Source organism: Chlorocebus sabaeus, chromosome 15 (genome assembly GCF_047675955.1).
Source record: "Chlorocebus sabaeus isolate Y175 chromosome 15, mChlSab1.0.hap1, whole genome shotgun sequence".
NCBI classification, from domain to species: domain Eukaryota; kingdom Metazoa; phylum Chordata; class Mammalia; order Primates; family Cercopithecidae; genus Chlorocebus; species Chlorocebus sabaeus.
Window position 1 is genome coordinate 25,067,451 of NC_132918.1, and position 18,898 is coordinate 25,086,348.

Sequence of the window (18,898 nt, forward strand, 5' to 3'; positions counted from 1 at the left end):
TTCTTCCTTTCAAACAAAAAAAAACTGCTTTTAGTTTTTAACCCTGGAGTAATTCTAGATGTAGTTCAAATACACTATATTAAATTAAATTTGCATATATGAAAAATATTATTTTTTTCATATGTATTTCATATGTATTCATAAGTATTATTTTCAAAATCACTAACTACCATAAAGGTTGACATTTCTATTTTGTATTTGCCATATTAAAGAGTAGACCAACATGGAAAATGGGAATAGTTTGCAAATGATATGTATGCCAATAATAATGATATTTGAAGGGATTACAGATCTGAAGACTTTGAGTTAATAATATGCCTCTAAAACTCCATTACACTTCATTTACATAGGAATCATATCATGTTGACTATGTTTTGATCTGCTTTTCCATGTCTTATCTCTTGTAGGTTTGGCCAGATTTGCCCAATATAACAATAGATAAAACTCTAACTGAAGATGAAGCTGTTAATGTAAGTTTTACTTTGGCTAACTATATAATGAAAAGAAATTCAAAACTTAGACTTCATTATTTTAATCATTAACTCAATTTGAATTCTTTTCTTTAAAAATAGATGGCCATTTTAAGTTATCTATATCAGACCATATTTAGATCAAATTTACCTAATTTTCCTAAATAACAAAGTATAAATCAGCCTATTAAGCAATTTTATATTTTGCTTTATTTAATCCAAGCATTCCTTCTTTTATTTTAAAAATTATGCCCTAGCAAGGTGACTCACGCCTATAATCCCAGCACTTTGGGAGGCCAAGGCAGGTGGATCATGAGATCAGGAGTCTGAGACCATCCTGGCTAACATGGTGAAACCCCATCTCTACTAAAAATACAAAAAAAAAAAAAAAAAATTAACCAGTTGTGGTGGCAGAAGCCTGTAGTCTCAGCTACTTGGGAGACTGAGGCAGGAAAATGGTGTTAACCTGGGAGGTGGAGCTTGCAGTGAGCCTAGATCACGCCACTATACCCCAGCCTGGGCAACCAAAAAAAAAAAAAAAAAAAAGAAAAAGAAAAAAAAAAAAGTTATTACAGTAATAACACTTAACATGAGACCTACCATCTTAATAAATGTTTATGCATATAATAAATCATTGTAAAATATAGGGGCAATGTTGTGCTGCAGATCTCTAGAATTTATTTACCTTGCATAATTGAGATTTTATGCCTGTTTCTTAGCAAGTCCTTATTTCCCTCCACTTACAGTCCTGGGCAACTACCATTCTACCCTATGTTTTATGAGTTTAACTGTTTTAGATACTTCATGTAAGTTGAGTCATACAACATTTGTCTTTCTGTTACTGGTTTATTTTACTCAGTATAATATCCTAAACATTCATTCTTGAAAGCAAAAAGAATAACTAAGATATTAAATGCAAATGATAACCAAAAGGGAACAGGAGTGGCTATAGTTATATCAGAGAAAATAAATTTTAAGTCAATGACTGTCACAAAAGACAAAAGAGGTCATTATATAATGACAAAAGGGTCAATTCATTAGGAAGATACAATGATTATAAATACATGCACCCAACATTAAAACACTTAAATATTTAAAGCAAACATTAACAGAACTGAAATGAGAAATAGCAATAATGTAATAATGTTTGAAGACTTTGTTACCACACTTTCAATAATAAATAGAACAACCAGAGAGCAAATCAACAATGAAACAGCAGTCTTTAACAACACTGTAGGCAAAATGGACTTAACAGACATACATAGAACTTTCCACTCAAAAGCAGCCATATATACATTCTTCTCAAGTGCCCATAGAACATTTTCTAAGAGCGATCACAGGTTAAGTCATAAGCCTTAAAAATTGTAAGAAGATAGAAAACATACCATTTATCTTTTCCACACAATGAAATTAAACTAGAAATCAGAAAAAGGAAATAAGTTAATTCGCAAATACGTGGAAATTAAACAACACACTTTTGAACATCCAGTGGAACAAAGAAAAGATCAAAAGAGAATTATAAAATTTCTTCAGACAAACAAAAATAAAAATACAACATAGCAAAAATATTTCTGGGATGCAGCAAAAGCAGTACTAAGAGGGAAGTGTATGACAAAAAACACCCACATTAAAAATAATAAAAATCTCTAATAAATAACCTAACATTACCTCTCAATGAAGTAGAAAAAGAATAAACTTAAAGTTAGCAGAGGGAAGAGAATAAGGATTAGAGGAGTAAAAATTAAAAGAAAAATACAAAATGAATAGAAAAATGTCCACAAAACTAAGAGTTGGTGATCCTTCTTTTAGCCAGATGAATTTATAATCATTAAATTATACAAGTTTAGGTAAGTGTAAAAAATTTGGGAGCTTAAAACTTACCCCAAACTACTTCTAAAACAGAGTCAAATAATTGAACCTACTAAACTTTGTCATTGAGGAAAAAGTGTTATTTCAACTTGAGTTCTGCCCACTATTCTTGAGTAATATTGTGTACCACTAGAGAGAAAAGCATCAATTTTTATATAGGTATTAGAGGACAGGTTAATTTATGTAGAATGGTTTATGCAGAATCTTTTCGGATTCTCTTCCACAAAAGGTATCAAGAGTGTTGGATTACATGTACCTGATTGATTTTCTGGATATAATCAATGCTTTTATTTAAGGGATAGAAGCAGCCACCTAATAGAATAAGTTAAACTAAAAAAAAAAAAAAAATGAATTATGTAAAGAGAAGAAAAGTGAAAATGAATAAACAAGATCTGGCGCTACCATTTGTTGTTAATTATCATAAGGGAGATTCTTGCATGGAAAATATTCAATATAATCCCACCAAGCCTTCTGTCCTTATGAGTAAAATGTAATTAATGGGTAAGATGATAAAAGTAAGTCCCTTTCTACTCCTAAAAATATTCATCAGAGGCCAGGCACAGTAGCTCATGCCTGTAATCCCAGCACTTTGAGAGGCCGAGGCGTGTGGATCACCTGAGGTCAGGAGTTTGAGACCAGCCTGACCAACATGGTGAAACCCCGTCTTTACTAAAAATACAAAAAATTAGATGGGTGTGGTGGGGGGCATATGTAATCCCAGCTACTCTGGAGACTGAGGCAGGATAATCGCTTGAGCGTGGGAGACAGAGGTTGCAGTGAGCTGAGGTCATGCCATTGCACTCTAGCCTGGGCAACGAGCAAAACTCTATCTTAAAAAAAAAAAAAAAAAAAAATTCCATCATACATATTTTGTAAATCTCTATTTTCCCCACTCTCTGCATTTTCTTTATGTCCTCCTATATCCTCTTCATGGAGAAGACTGTTAAGGCAATTACAACAGAATCTTAACATGTGCCAAAAAAGCATCCAGGTTGTCATGTCATGTTTTTGAGACATATCCAATTAACTTAGCTGCAGGTCAATCTTTTGCTAAGGCACGGTTACTCTGACACTGGAACTTATATGTTTCAACTGGCAAGTAGGGAATATTCTTAGTAGAGACTGGAATAAAACACCTCTTCTCTGCTGGGATGAAAAGGATTAGAAGTGAAAGATGAAAAAGAAGCAGTTGATTAGGGTGGTGAGATGGTTCTGGGAAGTGAGGAAGCTGTATAAAAACAGGCTTTACTATGGCCCTTTGCTCTTTCATTGTGCTCCATAAAGGTAAACCTGAAGTATGGGCTCTACAGTAATAGTGAAAAAAAAGCTTCCTCATTACTCTAGGAAGCACTAAAAATATGCTTTTGTGGGTTCTGAACTGTTCCTTTATAATTCACATAGGATCCCAAGACGGCTCTATTCTCTCCACTGACATCCCTCTTTATTAAAGTGATGAGGAGGAAACCACATATATTTATGTAATTAAGGTTGATGTCAATTGCCTTCATTATCAGTCATACATGACTTGTGAATCTGCCAGATACATTTAGATTTATATGTATATAATCTCTCTTTAAGACTTTCCAAATGTGAGTCTAAATTTTGGTTTTACAGGCTTCCAGAGCTCATGTAGCTTTTCCAGATTTCTTCAGAACTTCCACAGCAGAATGGTGGGCCAGAGAAATTGTGGACTTTTACAATGAAAAGATGAAGTTTGATGGTTTGTGGATTGTAAGTAAACTTTGAACAATCTACGTTTTAAGTTATTTGTTGTACAGTGATTATGCAAAATTCATACTTGGCTCAAATAATGTCAATAAAATATTTTACTTGAAAACTAGTTCACTTTTTTCCCCCATAGAATTTTCTTATGCAAAGGACTGCTACAGTTTTAAAAATTAAATTTATGTGTATGGATGCTATTTCCTGGACTCTTTCAATTTGCAAAATTCAAAAAGCAAAATACCCTCTTATTATATATATTAATAAATACTTGTAAACATTTATTTTACTTTTACCTAATATAGGAATAAGTCTCAGGCTTAAATAACCATTAGTCCTTTGTATAAGAAATAAAAATTTCTTAAATTTGGTAACATTGTCTTTTAAAGTTTCTTTTTTGATGTAACCTTAAAATGTTAGTAGTAAAAGTTTTATTAATATATTTTTGAGATAGCATAAAAATAACTTACTTTGCTACAAGTAAGTGCTTAATACAGAAAATTTCATGTAATATATTTCAATTTCTGGAGGTGAAATTTTTTAATTTGTTGATTTTTCCAGTGTAAAGCATTAATTTACTTATTTTTGAAATTGAAGAAAGCTTTATACAGATGTCACCATGTGGAAACTTTGTGGCTATAAGATCTTATAAAGCATATATTTTGTTAAAAAATTCATGGAACATCTATGTTTATTACATGTATCAATTGGTATACTAAAAGGGATTCTCTTAAGTATATTCCTGAGAATGACATCTGGATCCAGAGAAAATTATCTGTTTTCAGGTGGAGGCAATCCATTTTAAATGGTAGCTTACTTATTTATTTAGATCATGATTCTTTTATATATGGCTACTGAGATTCTGAGATATGTGCTCAATGGTGATACTTCTTGAAATTATCTGCATTTGTAAACTATTAATATATCTTGTAGTTTTAGCAGTAAAAGCAATTGGTATCAGGTTCAGGGCAGGAGTGGAGGGGAAGGAGATGATAAGGCACATACTATTATAATGCTAGGTCTTAAAAATATGAAAATAAACCTTTTTATAGGTATAATGAATAATACAGAGAAAATAGAACATTTTATTTTTCAAAAGGAAACTGAAAAAAGCGAACAAGATCAACTAATATAATTGAGATGTTTTATAATTTTGTTTGTTTAGGATAGTGAGTATATGTAACATTGTTCAAATATGCCAACCTACTTACTTTTTAAACTAGCTCTTTTCAGAATATATGTTGTAAATTTATTTTTTGTTTATCTTTCTCTGTCGTCTTTTTTTTAAGGATATGAATGAGCCATCAAGTTTTGTAAATGGAACAACTATTAATCAATGCAGAAATACGCAACTAAATTATCCACCTTATTTCCCAGGTACAATATTGTTGGTATGCTTTTGATATTATGTTATTATAATTTAATAGGTATATAATATAAACATATATATATGTTAGATATATATAGAATGTAGGGATTAGGATTTACACACCCAATTTTCACTACCCACCCACACACTGGACCACACCTTAACCCATTACCAATATTGTTTAACACTATTTTGAAAAAAAAAAAATCTACAAATATATGTTATCTACTCAAGCACAATTCTAAATTTGTTTGAATTTGTTATTTTGGTTTGCTTAATAATTTTCCCAAATTCAAAAATGTTAAATACTCTTTAAGATAAACAAATGAAGTTATTTTGAAAGGATTTTTTTTTAAGTGTTTCTTTACTAAGGATAAGGGAAAGAATACTAACACTTCTCTGTTTACCTTTGACATAGAAGGAAATGAAGATTAATGTGATGTTTCATATTCATCATCATTCTCTTATGCAGGCAGAAAACGTCGCAAACTATTAGCATCTAAAGTGATGGCAAAACTCTGGAAAAAAAATCTTAAACTGAGAAAAAGTGAATCGAAAGGCAGTGTTATAACATTTGCCTAGTCCTTAAATTCTGGGCTTTATGATACCAAGTGAATTTTTAATAAGACTCTAATCAGTGTTTTCCATCTAAATGCACTAGAAAGAGTAGACATTGAGGAGTGTACTTATTTTCCAGGTTTTTATTAATTCATGTAATTCAGTTACAATTTCAGACCATTTAAGTTTATAATTAACTCATACAAAGTATACACATGGTTAAAATATAAATAGCTATTATAAAACACTTTTTAATATCTTTGCCAAAGAATATATAATTATGAGTTACACGTTACATTGTAGGGAACTGTATAACACATTAATATTTTTTCACTGATTCTTTCCAGAACTCACAAAAAGAACCGATGGATTACATTTCAGAACAATGTGCATGGAAACTGAGCAGATTCTTAGTGATGGAACATCAGTTTTGCATTACGATGTTCACAATCTCTATGGATGGTCACAAATGAAACCTACTTATGAGTAAGCAATGTTCTGAATTATCCCCTCTGACTCTTCTATTCTTTGGATCTTACATTTAATGCTATCATTTTAACCATCCCAACAATCTTCTCTTGTATCCCTTTACTTTCCAATTGTTCTCTGTAACTTCTTCCTTCATAGAATTTAGAAAAATTGTGTTTCTTTCTATCTAATTTATCGAAATATCTTTATTGTTGTTATTTTAATTTTTATACTATCCCAAAATAAATCCTAGACCATTTGTCTTTTGTTCCTCATTATGTACCCATTATAGTGCCTGGCAAATTGTAGGTGCTCAATAAATAATACTAGAGTAATGTTAGTAAATGAGTTAATAACATATAATTTGATGTCATTAACACATAAAGCACCAAATGTTTGCCTAAATTTGTTATTTGAATTCATTATCAGGCCAGGCACAGTGTCTCACGCTTGTAATCCCAGCACTTTGGGAGGCCGAGGCGGGCAGATCACTTGAGACCAGGAGTTTAAGACCAGCCTGGCCAACATGGTGAAACTCAATCTCTGCTAAAAATACGAAAAATTAGCCAGGAATGGTGGTGCAGAGCTGTGGTCCCAGTTACTCGGGAGGCTGAGGCACAAGAATAGCTTGAACCTGGGCAGCATAGGTTGCAGTGAGCCGAGATTGTGCCGTTGCACTCCAGCATGGCAACAGAGCAAGACTCTGTTTCAAAATAAAAATAAAAACACAAAATAAATAAATTTATTATTAGTAAATGAGAGCATTTTTAATGATCTTGAACTTCTGAAATATTAATGATCATACTAATTATCTGCATTTTTAACAAACATTTATGTAAGGCCAATGATGATGGAATACAGACCATTCACTGAAAATCAATTCTTTATCAGCACTTTCCAACACAAGTTTTTCAACGATTGAAATTTTCTGGCAAGGCACAGTAGTTTATGCTTGTAATCCCAACACTTTGGCGGGCTGAGACAGGAGGATCACTTGGACCTAGGAAGTTGAGGCTGCAGTGAGCTGTGCTCCTACCACTGCATTCCAGCCTGGGCAACAAAACAAGAACCTGGCTGAAAAAATAAATAAATACATAGAAATCTTCTATAATCCTGGGCGCCAATGTGGTACTCACCAGCCATACATGACCATTGAACAATATGTCTAGTATGACTCAGGAATAGAATTTAAAATTTATTTAATTTTAATTAAGTAATATAAAATAATTACATATGAAATAATAATTAGTGGCTACCATATTAGACACCACAGTTGTAGATCCCTGGCTTTTAACTACACATTATAATCACTTGGAGATTTTCTTCTTAAGTTTTAGATTTTTTTTTAAAGTGTCATGTGCACGTCATGGAAAACAGAAGTATTTATCCCCTCAAGCATTTATCCTTTGTGTTACAAACAATCCCATTAAACTTTTAGGTTTTTCTTTTTAAGTACACAATTAAACTATTATTGACTATCATCCTGTTGTGCTATCAAATACTATATATTATTCGTTCTAACTATATATACATATATGTGTATATAGTACCCATTAACCATCCCTGCTGTATTAGTCTATTATCACTCTTCCATAAAGATACTACCTGAGACTGGGTAATTTAAAGATGTTTATTTAAAAACTGGGCAATTTAAAGAGGTTGCATTGACTCACAGTTCTGCATGGCTGGAGAGTCTTCAGGAAACGTACAATCATGGCAGAATGTGAAGGGGAAGCAAGGTGCATCTTACATGACTTTAGGAGACAGAGATAGTGACAGGAGAACTGCCATACTTTAAAAGCATCAGCCCCCAATGAGAACTAACTCACTATTACAAGAACAGCATAGGGGAAACTACCCCCATGATGCAATCACCTCCCACCAGGTTGCTCCCTTGGCAGGTGGGGATTGCAATCCCTGATGAGATTTGGTGGAATCACAAAGCCAAACCATAACACTTGCTTTCCCCTCACCCCCACACAACCCTTCGTAGCTTCTGGTAACCATCCTTCTACTGTCTATATACATGAGTTCAGTGTTGTGTGTTTTTAAAATTTTTGCACCCACAGTAAATGAGAACAGGTGAAGTTTGTCTCTCTGTGTCTGACTTAATTCATTTAACATTTAATGACTTCCAGTTTCATACATGTCATTGCCAGTGACACGATTTTATTCTTTTTTATAGCTGCATTATTCCATTGTATATATGTACCGTATTTACTTTATCTAATCATCTATTGATGGACACTAAAGTTGCTTCCGAACTTGACTATTGTGAACAGTGCTGTAATGAACATAGGAGGGCAGATATCATTTTGATATATCTTTTTTTTGGATGCATATTCAGCAGCAGGACTGCTGGATCATATAGTAGCTGTGTTTTTAGTTCTTTGGGAAACTTCAAACTGCTCTTCACAGTGGTCGTATGAATTTACATTCTCACCAACAGTGAAAGAGCTTTTCCTTTTCTCCACAGCTTCCACAGCATTTGTTACTGGCTGTCTTTTGGATAAAAGCCGTTTTAACTAGGGTGAGATGATATCTCATTGTAGTTGTGATTTGCATTTCTCTGATGATCAGTGATGTTGAGCACCTTTTCATATGCCTGTTTTCCATTTGTATATCTTCTTTAGAGAAATGCCTATTCAAATATTTTGCCCATTTTTAAATCAGAATATTAATAGTTTTTCCTATAGAGTTGTTTGAGCTCCTTATATATTCTGGTCATTAATCCCTTGTCAAATGAGTATTTTGCAAATATTTTCTCCCATTCTGTGGTTTATCTTTTCACTTTGTTGACTGTTTCATTGAGTCTTTATTTTTAATCTGTTTAGTCACTCTGTGTCTTTTGATTGGAGCGTTTAGTCCATTTATATTCAATTTCATTACTGATAAGTGAGGACGTAACTCCCATCGTTTGTTATTTGTTTTGTGGTTGTTTAATGGTCTTCTCATTCCTCTTTCATTTCTTCCTATTTCCTTTTTCTCTGGTGTTATTTGATTTCTTGGTTTTTTTTTATATTTTGCATATCTGTTGTATGTTTTTTCACTTGCAATTACCAGAAGGCTTGTGATTTTTAAATAAATTATTATTTAATTGTTCTTTTTTATAACCTAAGCATCTGAATATTTAAAATTTTTCCAGGAAGTTCTAATGAGCACACAGGGTTGAAAACTTCTTTTCTAACAAATAACTGAAGTTGATAAAAGAATAAAAAGCATTTTGAAGTAAAGAGTATAGATAACATTTCTCGCTTAGTAAAACCTTATCTTATTTCTAGCAATTAACTCTTAATCAACACAGAATAGATGAATGTATTACCAAAAATTCACTTGTTCACCAAACACTAAGTTATTTTAAGAGTGAACAAACTGGCATTTAACAATGCCTTTTTATTGGGGCAAATACTACTTTTGATTAGTCCTTCTGGAACACAATATTGGGGCATAATTATCGACAGCTAAATTTACTTTAACTAAAACTGTAGACATTAAAAAGAACAAAATATTTAAAATTGATGATCTCATTGGCAAAAATTATGTGCTTTGAGTTGAAACTACGTAGCTTAACAAAAATTGAAAAAAATAATTCCTCTCCACAGAAGACAGGAAATAAGTATACTTCTGAAGCACATTACAGAGTCAAACATGGTTCCTGACACATTGTGGATGCTTAGTAAATTTAAATAAATTCATCATTATCCTGTTATAATCACAGGTATCAAAGTTGTTTTGATAAGTTCAAGGTAGATACAGGTAAATTTCCAAATAGTCCATATGCAGAGATATTTAAAACATATGTAAGGTCCCTTTCCACTTTTAAGTAAAATTATGAGGAGGAAGTCAGCACAATCTTCCATAGAATATCCTTGAAAATGAAATCAATATACATATACTTATTAGTGCTAATTTTGCTCTTGTTCATAAAATTTTTCAGTGCAAGTTTCAACCACATTACTTAAATTGAGCAGATTAACTGGATTAAGTATTAAGTAGCCTAATTTATACAGTCTTAAATTTTTCATGTTTCAGATACTTTCTTAATATTTTAATTTTTTCAGTTACAAAAAAGTGTTGAACTCAGAAAATTTTAGAGACTAATTATTAATCACATGTATAAAGACCTTGACAAATGTAAAAGAATATTATATATAAGGTACATGTTACATGTAAGCAAATTATGAAGAGTAAAGTCTTTCTGTTTATCATTGAGGAAAACTGAACAAATTATAAACACACTTTTTTTCTCAAGTTATACAGACCACAGCATTTTGGTTTTTAGTGACATATTTTCTGTCTTACAAACTGCCACATATTTGACATTTAGCTATTTCTTGACATACTGTGCTCTTTCACTTAACATGAAACAAACAAGAAACCCAACAAAAGAAGCGATTGCATGGATTCAGAAATGGGATTTAATCAGCTTGAGAAACTGCAAATAGTTTTACAGAAAGAATCATGGATACCAATGGCAAATAGAAAAAAACTTCATATAGAAATCCCACACCAAAAGTTTTGAGTCTTCAGTTGCTCTTGTCTCTTGTAATTTAAAATTCAGTGTTGTACTGAAATAAAGCCTATTCTTCAAATGTAGAAAGAAATACATTTAAAAATCTACTTCAAATTATGGGTTCAAATTTCAGACAAATATTCAAGGATTATGTAACTACACATATATTTTCATTTCTACCAATAATTTTAAAGATGTTAGGGATTAGTACACACTATTTATTAGAGGAGACTTGGAAAATTAAATGTCTTTGACTCCCTTTGAATGCTTAGGTTGTGTTTAAATATGTAATTTTTAAATAAGTGCCCGAGTTTTATAATCATAGAATGGAATGGAAAAAGTCAATAGTTATAAATTATTTTTGCAGATATTCCTATAAACGGGGATAATCTGCAACTTGGAAAATTACATTGCTTTGCTATATTTAATGCAACTTTCTGGAAAAAATAAGAGTGTCTTTTTGAAGTGGGGGAATTGTAAACTATAGGAAGTGGTCTCTTGTATTTTTTTTTTAATAAAAACTAGTCTATGAAAAACAAACACAGTATACCTCACCTCTTCACTAATGTAGAAGTTACTTTAGTTATAGCTGTAACTTTCTATTAATCAGCTGTACATCTCCAGACCAGATAGTAAATGCATGTCTTCCAGACATTAGATTCTGAATGATACAGATGAATGGAACATTGATACAGTTTGTATATCAAAATGTAAAATTTGAGATATGAATCTATAAAACTCTTTCCATGATATAGTCTTTCACATTGTCTTCTTACTAAAGGAAATTTCAAATTTCATTAATTTATTATACACTAAAACAAGATGAAAATATTTTAACCTGCAAAATACTTGTTATCCAATTTCAAAATTAAAACAGATATTACATTTTCTGATCTAATGGTGACTATTTGAAATGTGAATTGGGAAAATATATATTTCTAATAAATACTAAATACATAATACTAAATATATTGCCTTCAAAAATAATTCAATAATATATCCTTGATTTTTCAAAGAGTTGTTTTCATAAAATTGAGGATAACAATTCTGTAATAATTTTGTTTCTCTATTATACACCAGTCTATATTCTAAAATAATTTAACACCATCCAGTCATGAGATAGAAGTGTTTGGAAAATGTTTATAAATTGATTTCATCAGTAATTAAAGATAATAGTCAAGTTAATTAATTTAACATTTTCTTTTAGAAACTATGACTAAAATAAAGATACTCATTTATTGTTGGAAGCTTAAAAATATGTTTAAAATTTTTAAATTTAATATTCTCTTCACATATTTCATTTTTGTAATATACATGTAGCGTTTCTAAATTGTTTTACTTCTATAAAAAACTGTTTTATAATAATCAAAGATATATTCTAATTTTTAAAATATATTTCAAGAAAATGCTCATGTAGGCAATAATAAACACACAACAAAAATATCTCTTTCCTATAAGCTGAACTCTCCAATGTCAACTAGTAACAAAGAACAAGCTCTCTGGCTTAAAGGTGTTTCTCAAGAATAACTTAAACTAAGTTAATTGTGACTGAGCAATTTGTAAAATTGAAACAATGTTGGAAATAATTATAATATATTTACCATGTTTGAAATTTATATCTTTAGTGGTGCCAAATAAATATTCTGTGTGAAGGTTTACAGAGGAGATTCCTCTTATATAAGAGGTTAGAATACCCTTAAGAGAAAATTATTATGAAAATACTTCATTTATTTTATAGTTTTAATTTACAATTAACAATAGTAAATATGGAGCACATTGTGATGTTTTCATACATTATACAGTGTGAAATGATCAAATAATGCTAATTAGCTTATTTATCTTCTCAGATATTTATCATTTATTTGTAGTGAGAAAATTTAAAATTCTTTTAGCTATTCTGAAATATACAATATATTATGGTCACTTTGCTAAATTTATTCTTCCTATCTAACTACAACTTTGTACCCATTGTGTGAAACTACTTTAGTATCCCTATCAATCAGAAACCTGAGAAAGCATATATTCAGCTGTTAATTTAAAGTATCAGTAAATAATTTTTGCAAGTGTAAGGTATATAATAAAGAAAAAAAAGAAATTCTTCAGAAACGTAATTTTCTTGCATATGAACACATTAAGAATTTGTGACAACCCTGTCCTTGTAAATAATTTTTATATTAAACAAAATTTTGTTTGCAAACTAAACTCCAAAAACACATTTTCATATAAATTTATAGAATTATCACCAATTATTACTCTTCATATTATATATTTATTTCTTATTAAATTTCAAAAAATGCATGTAGTGTATATTTAAAAGATTAATATTCCTAAATGGCACTTTTATATTTGTTATGAAAAAATAAAGCAGTGAAGATCATTTTCTTTTTTTGGTCTTCTAAAAGAGTGACAATTTAGAAGTAGAAAGTTTTAAGTTGACTAACATAATATTGCCTTTATTAGCAAACGATGGTTTCATATATTATGTTTGTTTAATACATGTTTAGTTTCCTGTACTTTTGACTTGAGACATTTGTTAATTCCAAAATTTCTTGAGCTTACATGCCAAGAATTGTATTAGATATAAGGGATGCAAGGAAGACTAAAGTATCGTGCTTGATTTTAGGAATATCACGGTGTCATGGAAGGGGCTTTATATATGTGCAAACACTGGGATCCAGCAGTAACAAGGAAATGATTCATTGCTGTTGATAATGTGTTAGTGCCCAGTAAAGTCTGCCTGATTATGTCTTTGTGGTATCTTCTTCTAAGATAGTTCTGTAGCTCTAATTCATGTTCAAATTATTTGAGTAATATAAAAAAAAAATTTTATTTCCAACTAATATTAGAGTAAAATGTTATTAATACTCTTATAATGTAATCTCAGTGTTCAGTCAGAGAGAAAGACAGAGGGGAAAAAAGGGAGATAGAGGAAAATAGATGCAGATGATATAAAATAATTATTGCTTTTTTTCTAAAACTAGAATATATTTTAACATGCATGTCATGAAATTAATTCTCCAAAGACTGAGAAGGGAAATAAATCATATGATTTCACTTACACAACCCATTCTGTTGAGAAGATCTTACTTCCAATAGATTATACATTGAAATAGATCAATTATTTTTAGTTTTAAGACCCAAGAATACTTTGTTCTCATCAAATTAACCCTTTAAAGCAAAGAGTATGATAGTAGGCATTCTCTGCACAGTAATATGTACATTAAGTGTTGATATGTTACAGTTGAGAAGGGTTGGAGCAACGAATAATTAGAGCATAGGCCTTTATTAAAAATACATTCAAGTAAAATAAAACCTTGATGTGATGAATTTGTTGATTTCATTCAATTAATAGTTGATTTAACTTGTATTCATTGAAGGAATATATAAAGGCCTCTTAATACCTGCATGTCACTCTGGTAAATGTTGGAAGGGAAAAAGATGTCCTTTATGCTTCTGAGGATTTTATAGTTTAATGAGAGAAGACAAACTTATCTACAGCCAGTTGTAATAAGAGACAATATAAGCACCACAAATCACTTTTTTTTTTTTTACAAAGTAGTCATAAGTAGATATATTTGGAGAAAATATCTCGTGTAAAAACTCAAAAATACTTCTCCACTATATTAGTGCATTGCAGAGGACAACGGGAAAAAGAGGGATTGTAATTTCTCGTTCCACATTTCCTACTGGTGGACGATGGGGAGGACATTGGCTTGGAGACAACTATGCACGATGGGACAACATGGACAAATCAATCATTGGTAAGTGAAAGTCACCATCTTTATTATTATTTTGTGTTTTCTATTAGATATTCACCTTTGCTGATGCTAGGTCATAAAATTTGTAAGTCCTCAGAATTTTGTTCTTCACTTTATGGCATAGAGCATCAGAAAAAGACAGTGGGCCAGGAAGCTGGATGAGAGTGCTGTGCAGAAACTAATGATCTCCAACTAGTTTATTTTGAGGAAATACTGTCATTGTTTTTGGCCTCAGATTCCTTGCCGAAAAGGGCAGGAGCTGGCAAAGATAACATCTACAGTCAATAAAGAAAAATGACTAGAAATTCTAGATTTCATGGCTATTACTGAAAAGTCAAAAAATAACAGATGCTGTCAAGGTTGTTGAGAAAAGCTGACACATATACTGTTGGTGGTACTGTGAATTAATTAAACCATTGTGAAAAGCAGTGTGACGATTCCTCAAAGAGCTAAAAACAGAATGACCATTCAACCCAAAAATCCCATTAGTGGTTATATACCCAGAGAAATAGAAATTATCCTATCACAAAGATATGCACAGGAAGGTTCATTACAATACTATTCACAAAAGACATTCTTCATCAAAGACATGGAATTCACCAATTCACTATTCACCAAAGACATAGAATCAGCCTAAATGCCCATGAATGGTAGACTGAATAAAGAAAATGTGGTACCTATACACCATGGAATACTATACAGCCATAAAAAACGAGATCATGGCCTTTGCAGGGACATGGATGGAGCTGGAGGCTATTATCTTAAGCAAGCTAACACAGGAACAGAAAACAAAATACCACATGTTCTCACTTATAACTGGGAGCTAAACACTGTGTACACATGGACACAAAGAAGGTAACAACAGACACCAGGGCCTATATGAAGTTGGAGTGTGAGAGGAGGGTGAGGATTGAGTAACAATCTGTCAAATACTATGCTTAGTATCTGGGTGACAAAATAATCTGTACACAAAACCCCTGTGACAAGCAAGTTACTAAATAATACACTTGCAAATGTACTTCTGAAACTAAAATTTAAAGGATTCTAGATTCTAGGAAATATAAATCACTGATAGATGCTAAAAAATGAAACTTTTCGAGACAAATTTGAAAAGAAATTTGTGACAATAATTGAATAAGCGCTAAATAAGACATTATCATTTTAATAGGGAAATAAATACTTTTTTTTTTTTTTTTTTTTTTTTTTTTTTTTTTTTGAGACGGAGTCTTGCTCTGTAGCCCGGGCTGGAGTGCAGTGGCCGGATCTCAGCTCACTGCAAGCTCCGCCTCCCGGGTTCACGCCATTCTCCTGCCTCAGCCTCCGGAGTAGCTGGGACTACAGGCGCCCGCCACCTCGCCAGGCTAGTTTTTTGTATTTTTAGTAGAGACGGGGTTTCACCGTGTTAGCCAGGATGGTCTCGATCTCCTGACCTCGTGATCCGCCCGTCTCGGCCTCCCTAAGTGCTGGGATTACAGGCTTGAGCCACCGCGCCCGGCCGGAAATAAATACTTTTGTGCTCTATGTTCAGTCTTAAAATTTGTTCACTGTTGATAAATAAATTCAAGGAAAAAAATTAATTCTTAGAAATATTCCTTTAAAATAAGAACTCAGAAATCACATTCATTCTATTTTATAGAATTGATTACTCCTTAGAGGATTTTGTTTAATAAGGATGATTCAATTTGTTTCAAATGATAGTCTGAAATAAATTTAACCTATAGTTCAATAAGACCTATAGTTAAATGACTGCAGAAATAGCATCTTTATTTTCAAAAATGAAACTGTGGACACCACTTCCTTCTCACAGTATAATGTGTTTATAATGTATTTGTTCTCTGGATATGTCGCCTGGCAAGTGTCAAGGAAGCTTATAGTATCTCATTTTTGTAAATATCACTAATGCTACAAAGTCAAAATGTATTAGCATTATGAGAAGCATTATGAGATAATTACATTCATAATCTGAAAAATGTTTCATGTTTGGAGGTTGATATTAAAAAGAGAACATCTTCATAAGTAGAAATAAAAACCAATATTAAAATACATGAAATAATAACTTTCTAAGATATATTTTCTAACTTTTGTAGGTATGATGGAATTTAGTCTCTTTGGAATATCATATGTAAGTAGTTTTATTCCTTTTATCTTCATAAATTATAAATATTCATAAATTATTCAAATTTAACTAAATATAGCAATGTATTTTAGACTGGAGCAGACATCTGTGGTTTCTTCAACAACTCAGATTATCATCTCTGTACCCGCTGGATGCAACTTGGAGCATTTTATCCATACTCAAGGAATCACAACATCGCAAATACTAGGGTATGTAATTACTACATTTACTTTCAATATTTTCTTACTTGGGCTACTCTTCATTATACTTTTGTGTACATGGCCTATTTAGCTGGCATATTTATTGATGTTATATATAATTTCGGAGTAGTGAGGAAATTCTCTGGAAGAACTTTTTTTGAGTAACTGGGGAGCAACAGACACCAGGGCCTATATGAAGTTGGAGTGTGAGTAACAATCCTCACCCTCCTCTAAAAATTATGGAAAATTATGAACAGTTAGAGCCAATATCTAAATAAGCACTAAATTTCATGATGCTGATTTTCAGTGAAGAAATGCAGAGAAATGATAAATTAGCAAAATGCACATGATGGAAAGGTTAAAGACAGAGCTGGGTTTTAAAAGATGTGTTCTGCCTATAGTAAATAAATGGCAGAGCTCATGATGTGCCGTGAAATCTATATGACCCCCCCTACTGGAAAGGTGGGTAGAAATAGAGTAGGATTTATTTTAGAGAATGCTGAAATACAAGGATTGTAGGCAGAATGGAACCACGTTTTGAAAGAATTTGAAAGTTGGACAATAGAGACATAACTTGATGACACAGTAATATCTCAACAGGAAAATCTGCTGTCAATAATGCAATTTAGAAAGCTGTAATACTGGGAAAGTAGAGCATGAATCAATGAAAGCTTGGACAGAGATGCTTTATTGAGAGTATACCATTTCATATTTACCAAGTCCTTGCTCCAATGATTTATATATTCTAAAAAGGGATATAAATAATAGACCATTATATATGTAATAGGTCAGATACAAATAAATGTCTATAAGGGAAAAATATATTAAGCTAAAGTGATGGAGTTTTACAGAGATTCTGCTTTAGGAAAAGTGCTCAGAAACATATTAAATGAAGAAATACTAGAGCAGAGATGGGTGTGGGGAACAGTAACCAATATAAATATATGGAAAATTCCACATGGAAGGAACAAAGTAAAATACCCAAAGATTGTAATGTGGTTGGGGTGTTTGAGGAAAATTCAAATGCAGAAGGAGGAAATGACTGAGGAAGTATTTCTAAATAAAAATCTAGAGGACAGAAACCTCTACTTAAGTTTAACTATGAGTTGGTACAAATGAACTGTTGAAATGTATTACTCAAATTGTATGGTTTATGATTAGATGCTTGTGTATCAACATGTTAAAACTAAAATCATATCAATGAGGTCAATAAGCAACAGATAATGATTTTTGCCTTTTTTCTTCTTCTTTTACTTTGGAAATATCAGTAATAAGATCACATATAGTTTAATAGTTCTTGGATCATTTTTACTTTCAAGGTTTTCTGTATTCTAATACTGCATATAACAGCTATGACAGTAAATTTTCATTCAAACTTTCTTACTCCTGAAAATACAGAAAGATTGGAATCATCATTGATATGACACAACTATAAAGGGCCCCAGTCATGCTGATGTCAATGAAAAACATTTAAATGTTACCTTGAGCTTTGTGGTAGCCTTGTTTATTCCCCTGGTGCAAATCGAAATATAAAAAAGTAATAACTTTTGTTGCCTATTATTTTTAAACTAATACATGCAAGAACTTTTTTGTAGACTTTTAACCTTCCACTCTAAATCTTAGACTAAAAATTTTGTCTTTTGAGCTGGAGTGTGCATTCCAGAGAATACTCAGGCATGTTCTTTCCTTTCATTCAAATTTGTGCCTTCTCTTCTATCAGTTTAGTACCACAATCTGCTCATTTCTCCTGAGGACCCACAATGTGCGTGGTCACCATCATTTGCTCTGCTTGTCTGTGTTTATTTCAATTCACTTTGGATAACGTATCATTCCATTTCTCTCCTATACTTATCAC

The 18,898-nt window shown here is 31.7% G+C and overlaps 1 protein-coding gene across 1 annotated transcript in view; it reads left to right on the forward strand.

The window, feature by feature from the left end:
* The window catches only part of SI (sucrase-isomaltase), a 99,012-nt gene that overhangs the window by 64,566 nt on the left and 15,548 nt on the right, over window positions 1-18,898 (forward strand). Inside the window, exons 33-39 of the mRNA XM_007972209.3 lie at window positions 408-470; window positions 3,954-4,070; window positions 5,351-5,438; window positions 6,336-6,474; window positions 14,597-14,730; window positions 16,815-16,849; window positions 16,936-17,052. Coding sequence (XP_007970400.3) covers window positions 408-470; window positions 3,954-4,070; window positions 5,351-5,438; window positions 6,336-6,474; window positions 14,597-14,730; window positions 16,815-16,849; window positions 16,936-17,052 — 693 coding nt within the window. The remainder of the gene's footprint in view (window positions 1-407; window positions 471-3,953; window positions 4,071-5,350; window positions 5,439-6,335; window positions 6,475-14,596; window positions 14,731-16,814; window positions 16,850-16,935; window positions 17,053-18,898) is intronic.